Source organism: Phoxinus phoxinus (genome assembly GCF_949152265.1).
Source record: "Phoxinus phoxinus genome assembly, chromosome: 9".
In the NCBI taxonomy this organism is placed as follows: domain Eukaryota; kingdom Metazoa; phylum Chordata; class Actinopteri; order Cypriniformes; family Leuciscidae; genus Phoxinus; species Phoxinus phoxinus.
In genome coordinates this window covers 24,686,341-24,694,669 of record NC_136884.1, presented here as the reverse complement: position 1 = coordinate 24,694,669, position 8,329 = coordinate 24,686,341, and the positions used below count along the sequence as shown (strand labels likewise).

The following is an 8,329-nucleotide window of genomic DNA, read 5'->3' as shown; positions in this document are numbered from 1 at the left end:
TGTATGAACTGTTTTATGAACTCTGGTTTTTAATCACATCTGTTTACATTTTGATTATAGTCTGTAATGGGGTTTTCACCCTACAAATTACAGGTTTGCTGTTTAGACATAATATCACACTATTTCAATAGTAGTTAATATTTCACAAAGAATTCAACTCTGAATTCCTCTGACTTTTCCATCTACTTTACTATATATTCTATGCACTTGTGTGATTTTAGCGTGTGAGCAGGGCCTTTATTTTGATATTATATTATGACATCATAAGTGTGCGACCCGCTTGTGCATCTGTTGTGGTTCAGCTGAAGAAAGGTTTGTGTTTTAAAACATTTAAATTGTTTAAAAAAAATGATCTAACATATTTATCTAACATTAATGGACGTTATTTATGTAAATAAAGCGCATGACACATGAGTAACAGAAAAGGTGCGTCTCATTTCCCTCCCAATATCGTGAATCAGTTTATTGTAAACACGAATTCGGCCACTGCACGTAGTGATGGAGAAACGGAGCTTGTAGAAACGCCAAATCACCGCACACTGTCAAAACAGTGCAAATGCAACGTGAACACAAACGTGTGATTACAACTTTACCAAACGCAATGTTTTTAGGAAAGTGGTATCAAGTATAATGTATAAAATGTACATAGGCTATCCATTAAAATCAAAGCACAATTTACTAAACACAAGGTGTCGGTTTAATTTATTTATTCATTTGTATTGCTAATTTTGAGTGTATTTTTTATTTTATTTTTTGGCTGATCAAGTAATTAGGCCATAAACTCACTCTGACTGACTGTCTTGTGCACTGAACTAGAGCTGATTGAGACAGATTTAGTGTAAATCTATTTTTCTTTCTGTCAATTATTCTCATCTTAAACATGTCAAACTGTTCAAACACACAGAAAAGCTCCTGGTGAGATCTACGGGAAGATACTGAAGAACAAACAAAGATGGCGTTTATTAAAGAAGAGAGTAAAGAAATAAAGATTGAAGAAGTATTCAGTGTGAAACAAGAAGATACTGAGGAACAAACAGGTTGGTTTTTTTTTTTCTCAAAGCTGAACTCAGTCATTTTATCCTTCTTAAAATGTCCAGCTCTACAGAAATTAATGATTTTTTTTAAAAAAAAGGTAATATGCAACAAACCCAATATCTACTTCTAACATAAATGTCTATCACTTTTAATTATGCAACCGTAACTAAACATGGATGTTACAGTAACTAAAATTCAGAGGGTCAAAACAAAACATTACACATGAAAGAAAATATTCAGATCCTCATAAAACCCAGATGCGGCAGATGAAATTAGTGTTTTTTAGCTAGAAATTATGTTTGTGTGTGAAAGTCTTATGTTATGTGCTTTTTTTTTCATAAAAAAATATAGATGTGGTTGTTGGGCTTGACGTTTTTTTTTTTTTCTTAATAAAGGGATACGAGGAGACACTTATAAGCAAAATTATTTAAAGGGTTAGTTCACCCAAAAATGAAAATAATGTCATTAATGACTCACCCTCATGTCGTTCTAAGCCCGTAAGACCTCCGTTCATCTTCGGAACACAGTTTAAGATATTTCAGATTTAGTTTGAGAGCTTTCTGTCCCTCCATTGAAAATGTATGAACAGTATACTGTCTATGTCCAGAAAGGTAATAAAGACATCATCAAAGTAGTCCATGTGACATCAGTGGGTTAGTTAGAAATTTTTGAAGCATCGAAAATACATTTTTGTCCAAAAATAACAAAAACTACGACTTTATTCAGCATTGTATTCTCTCCCGGGTCTGTTGTCAATCTGCGTTCACGACTCCGCAGTGACACTGCTGACGTAAGACGCTGATGACGTTTAAATTTAACAATTATTTATTAAACATAAATATAAAATTTAAATAACAATTTTAATTTATAAATAACCAGCTTTTCATAGTTCCAATGTGCAATTTTAACAAACTATACAAATATTTGTGTTACAAAGTGCAAAACAACATAACAACTGAAACAACAACAACTTCATTTTAACAAATACTATACAAACTGTAAAACACTTAAGTGCAAAACAACATTGTCAAAATGCAGAGGTGGTAATTTACTTGAGTAAAAGTACTTTTCTGAGTTCATCATACACATCAGCATAAATGCTCCTGATAAATGATTTGTTATTAACCCTCTGGGGACTAAGCCCTTTTTGGTCCGTTTTCTCTATTTTTACTTTTGGGCTTATAAACCATATGTAATGGAGATGGAACACAATGTGTTTGGTATCTATGGATTCAGAAGACCCTAAGCTAACATAAGCATGCATGTAATGTGTTTATAAAGGAAGTATGAGTGAAAAATTTACAATAATCGAGAGAATTTCAAAAACGAAAATTAGATTTTTGTCATTTATTACTGAAAATCACACCTCACACAACAATAGTGAACAGTGTTTGAACCAAAAAAATTTGCCTAACAACATCGATTTCATTGGCCTTTTTATGCAGTGGTATTGCGCAACAGCGAAGTGTGTGTATAATACAAACGGGATATCACTGTTTTCAGCGGAATCTGAGGAAGACGGCAACAAAGACCGCACCTCTCTATCATTAATAGTTTTGAAGATAATTGCACATTTGTAAAAGAATGCCATTTTGGGCGGTACCGCCCAATTCGTCCCCAGAGGGTTAAAGCATTAACATACACAAACCACTGTTAATTTAAAGGTCCTGTTCTTTGTGATCCCATTTTTTTTTTACTTTAGCTAGTGTGTAATGTTGCTGTTAGAGCATAAATAATACCTGTAAAATTATAAAGCTCAAAGTTCAATGCCAAGCGAGATATTTTATTTAACAGAAGTCCCCTTTCAAAGCCTACAGCGAACGGCCGGTTTGGACTACATCCCTCTACTTCCTGCTTTGGTGACGTCACTAGAACAGTTTTTTGACTATCCTCCGCACACAGGAATTCACAAAAAAAGGGCGCGTGGTCTTGTTGCGCTCCTACAGAGAAGAGGACGAGTTGCGTTTGTAGAGTGTTTGTCGCCATGTCGTCGAGACGCTGTTATTTTCATCCCGGAGTCAAATCACCTTTACAATAACACTGAGCGCAGGCATCTCCACGTTATGGTAAGAGGCGTGACCTTTCCGGGCAACGTGCGCTAAGCTGCTGTCAAATCGCAACACAGGAACCGCTTGCACAATCAGAACTCGTTACGTATTTCTGAAGGAGGGACTTCATAGAATAAGGAAGTCATCAGCCCGTTTTTAGGACAGTGAAAACAGCGGTATACAGATAAGTACATTTTGTGAAAAATACTGTTTTTTTACACGCGAAACATGAACACATGTTATATTGCACACTGTAAACACAATCAAAGCTTCAAAAACACACGAAAAACGGGACCTTTAACATAACACGCCCAGAGGCGTTCCCATAGTGAGATACCTCACTTCATGTTATCAGAGAACCGGGGTTACGTCAGTAACCTAACGTTTTTGCTGAGAGAACCAGCGTGATGCGAACTGCCGGTTGGCCTTCAAAGTGACATCATACTTGCAACACTCCATAGAACTGCTTGTGGGAAAGTTATGAAATGTGGCACACGGATAGAGGACAGTCTGAACTGTTACCATATCAAATTTAGAGTTTCTAACTCAATTGCTTTAGCGTCACTAACTGTCCAAATTTGCACTTATGTTTATGCTTATATCTTTTGAACCATAAGGGCTATAAACAAAATTATTTTTTCCTCTGATTCCTCGGCTCACGATGATTCGTCATTCTTTCGGCCAATTCCACAGTCCTCCTAAGGCCATTGCTCCGATTTTAAAAAAAATTAATCTTGCCGGCCCAAAAAGTTATTAAAGACATCGTTAAAATAGTCCAAGTGACTACAGTGGCTCAATCATATGTTTATCAAGCGACGAGAATACTTTTTGCGCGCAAAAAACAAACAAAACTAACGACTTTATTCCACTATTCATTATATTCTCCGTGGGCCTTAGTGTGTTTGCGTAGTATATCTGCGCAGCGCTTCTGTGTTTGCACGTCATAACGTAGGCTCACTATTGGCCGACGCTGGTCATGTGTGATGCGTGTGACGTTTTTTAGTCATGTATAGTCATTTTTTGTATGCTAGGATGAAAGTCATGGGAACAAACGTTGCGCTTAATAGACTCATTTTTATATATTTGCAAGTACAGTTCGTGTGCAGGATTTTCTTGTTTTAAGATAAGAGGTTTGATAATGTCCCGCTTCAAAGTTTTAATCAGAGTGCTATGTTAACCAGAGGTTCTACGATCACAGGTAACACCCCTTTAAATGGCGTACATGATGATTTTGATGCTTTAAATTAGGGATGCTCATTTCGGTTAATTTTCCCGACCGACAACCGCTGCTCGTTATCCGATTATTAACCATTAACTGATAAGATTATAATATTGAATTGGCATTAAATAAAAATAAAATTAACGAGTGTCTGTGACCCGATAAAAATAAAAAAATCACAGGTTAATTTTAACGAGCAAACAGCAGCATGCAGAACAGATCAACAACAGAACCTGGATCATCATCAAATGATCACGCACCTGCAGCATTTCTGACAGTGACAACAGAAAAACAGAATGAAATAATATATATATAAAAAAAACTAACATAGGCCTACACTAAATATATTTTTTAAACTTAAATAATTAACTAATTAAGATGACAAGAAGAAAACACTGAATCAGGTTGAAACTTGAAAAAAAAAACAGGGTTTTTCCCCATCCAACTTTCGTCAAATAAAAATAGCAGGCCTACCTCAATCCACAGCTTGTCTAGTTCTTATTTAAACAAAAGTAACGTCTACATGATGTGGGGTTAGTCTGGGTCTCCGGTGGCACAGATGTCCCGGGAATACAGAGATAACGTATCGCTAGAGTGGCCAACTTCGGAAAGCGCCTTTCATTTGCTTGTGGATGTTTGCTTTGCAAGTGATAGTCTATTGCATTGTACTTGCACTACTGCTTTATCTTAATACCGCGTAGCATATTTTGCAATTAACTTCGTCGCCCTTTCTGTCAAAATGGTCCCACACAGTAGGCTGCTACTTTTTGCTTGCTTCATTTAGCTTGCTCAGCGAAATATGTCTTTAGGCGCGTGCCGACGCACCCCGTGAGGCGTGAGCTAACAAATATAGGTTATATTCTTTTCTTTTTTTTAACCATGCAGCAAACAAACAACAAAAAAAGCTAAAAATATGTATTTATTTTTTTACTTTTAAACCGTTTAACTGATTTTACTTTCGGTTAACGGTTAAACGGTCAATATGAGCATCCCTACTTTAAATGTAAAAATCTTTATGTGTTGCTTAGTGTTAACTTGTGTTTCTTTTTTGGTTTAGACCTGAAGCAGCTGAAAGAAGAGAGTACAGAACTTAATGAAATGGAAGAGAAATATCAGGATGTGAAACATGATTTCACAACTGGAGAAAAATGGTATAGTTTCTCACAGACCAAAGAGGCCTCCTCACGAAAAAGAGCTCAAAAGACAATTGCTAAAGGTCATTTCACCTGCCTACAGTGTGGAATTTTTTTTGATAAACTCGGAAACCTTAAAGTCCACATGAGAATTCACACTGGAGAAAAGCCTTTCTCCTGCCAGCAATGTGGAAAAAGTTTTACTCAAAAAGGAAGCCTTAAAAGCCACATAAGACTTCACACTGGAGAGAAGCCGTACACATGCCCTCAGTGTGATACAAGTTTCACCCATAAAGAAAGCCTTAAAAATCACTTGAGAATTCACACTGGAGAGGACCCTTTCACCTGTCAACAATGTGGAAAACAATTTACTCAAAAAGGAAGCCTTAAAATCCACATGAGAGTTCACACTGGAGAGAAGCCTTACACATGCAAACTGTGTGTAAAGACTTTTACAAATAAAAAAACCCTTAATTCCCACACGAGAATTCACACTGGAGAAAAGCCTTTCTCGTGCCAACAATGTGGAAAACGTTTCACTCTAAAAGGAGGTCTTAAAAGCCACATAAGACTTCACACTGGAGAGAAGCCTTACATGTGCTCTAAGTGTGGAAAAAGTTTCACCCATAAAGAAAGCCTTAAAAATCACTTGAGAGTTCACACTGGAGAGGACCCTTTCACCTGCCAACAATGTGGAAAAAGTTTCACCTATGAAGGCAGCCTTAAAAGGCACATAAGAGTTCACACGGGAGAGAAGCCTTACACCTGCAAGCTGTGTGGGAACAGTTTCACTCAAAAAGTAAGCCTTACAAGCCACATAAGACTTCACACTGGAGAGAAGCCTTACACCTGCAAACGGTGTGGGAAAAGTTTCACTCAAAAAGGAAGCCTTAAAAGCCACATAAGACTTCACACTGGAGAGAAGCCTTACACCTGCAAACAGTGTGGGAAGAGCTTCTCACAAAAAGGAAATCTTCTGAATCATAAGAAAATTCACACTGGAGAAAACACGTTTGTATGAGTTCAGTGTGGAAAGAGTTTCACACTTAAAGGTAACCTTTTAAATATGTATCCGTGGAATTAAGGCTATGTTCATACTCCACAAAAATCTGATCATCCATGTTCTTTAACACTGCTCTTATTTGCATTCCTATGTTCTTTATACTTTGATTTTAAGCTTTTTGTTTTCTTGACATGTATATATAAACTCCTGTATCTAGACTTAACCATCATCTTTGCTACAGTTTCTAATATTTAGCAGTTGCAGTAGACACCTTCTAATTTCAGTAGCATTGAGTCGTTGCTCCATTCTGTAAATTGACAACTCAAAATCAAAATATTAGTTGGTATTAGTAACTTCTATTTTGCTAGGAAATACCACAATATCAATGAAAGATTGCACATAAAAGGACAAACTAAAGATTAATTAAATGATGCAGGGCAATGGTCATTATTTAATTTAGTGAGAGATTGAACAGGTTGTCAGGGAATATGTTGTCAATCTGAACTTGATTATGGCTTTTGGTGCTCATTCTGTGAAATCTGGGGTCCGTTCTTTGTAAGTGGATTACTCAACTAGCTGGTTTTCATTGTTGACGATTTGACATGATCCAGGATTCTTAAGTTATATTTTTAATTTTATTGATGCTCAAAACAGCTTGTTGAAATAACAATCAACAAAATACTCAAAAAAGAAGGGGGCATAATATAAATTGAACATATTGATGAATTGTGAGAATTACATAATCTGTTTGCAATTATTTTCCTTACAGTGTCAAGTTTTTTTGTTCTCAGACTCTTTAATAGAAATGATACGCAATACGAATAACTACACAGATGCAGATATAATAACAACTATCAATAACTGTTTTTAATGGAATTTATCGCAAAATTTTATGGGGGACTGGATGGAAATTTAAAGGGAGTAAAGCTGCTGTCCTCTGTAACATACGAAGATCTGGTCTGAGGTCCTGAGGCTTTGTGTTCTGTACACGTATATGCGCAGAGCACGAACGGGACAGGGAAAAGCCAGGGCTGGGTCTGCCTCCTTTGGGTGCAGTGCTTGCAGGTTCACTATCTGTTTCCAGAAGGGAGTGGTAGGAACCTTGCGCAAAGGCGACCGTTCATTCTTCTCTGTTTTTGCGCATGGCCAGTAGCGCCTTTGCGCATGCCGCGTTGTACAAATGAGCCACCCTTAAGTCGCAGGTTCGAATCCCAACCGAAGCATACATTTTCAGCCAGGGCAAGTGCTCTAACTAGTGCATAAATATTAAAATCTGTTATGTTAAACATTATATTATATTTATATTATGCCTATTTTATGTCAATGTATAAATAAAAGTTACATGCCGTGTATTATTTGTTTCACCTTTTTCTTCAGTAAAATAAATATCAGTTGTTGTTGTTGATGTATAGATGCAGAAAACCCCAAACACAGCAGCAGTAGGCTTAGGCTACAGTGTGAAATAGATTAATTATTTTAAACTACAATACAATACAATAAAACATGATGATGATAATAATAATAAAGCATCAGAGCAGACACATGGCATAACTGTTCTGTGCAGAGATGCAGAACAGTGGCACAAGGCTTTATTCTTTTTTAAACCACATCAATGACAGCAGACAGACACATTATACGATCTCAGTACAGACATGGATGGATACATAACGCAGCAGAATTACAATGTGAAGTACCTGTGGCATACAATACTTTTTTTTTTAAACCACATCAATGATAGCAGACAGACACAGAGGCTGCATTCCAACCCGCATACTCAATGAGTAGGTACCTAATTTCAATAAGTACTTAATTTCGCTTTATAGCCAAATCTCGTTAAGTATGAATGCGAACCGGACATCTGCCATGTTGACGTTATCATGTGACCTACGAC

General features: G+C 36.6%; 1 protein-coding gene across 1 annotated transcript; it reads left to right on the top strand.

Annotated features, from left to right (window-relative positions):
* The first annotated feature begins 222 nt into the window (after window positions 1–222).
* Window positions 223–7,789, top strand: LOC307004571 (uncharacterized protein). Its single transcript, XM_079623886.1, has 3 exons — window positions 223–312; window positions 905–1,037; window positions 5,360–7,789. Exons 2-3 carry the CDS (start codon window positions 953–955, stop codon window positions 6,454–6,456), a joined length of 1,182 nt encoding a protein of 393 aa, XP_079480012.1. The 5' UTR covers window positions 223–312; window positions 905–952; the 3' UTR covers window positions 6,457–7,789.
* The last annotated feature ends 540 nt before the right edge of the window (window positions 7,790–8,329 follow it).

What these genes read in the sequence shown, in the direction of transcription:
- LOC307004571 (XM_079623886.1), top strand. Translation starts at nt 953, where the DNA reads ATGGCGTTTATTAAAGAAGAGAGTAAAGAAATAAAGATTGAAGAAGTA. An exon ending in AGATACTGAGGAACAAACAG is followed by an intron (nt 1,038 to 5,359) that starts GTTGGTTTTTTT and finishes TTTTTGGTTTAG; the next exon opens with ACCTGAAGCAGCTGAAAGAA.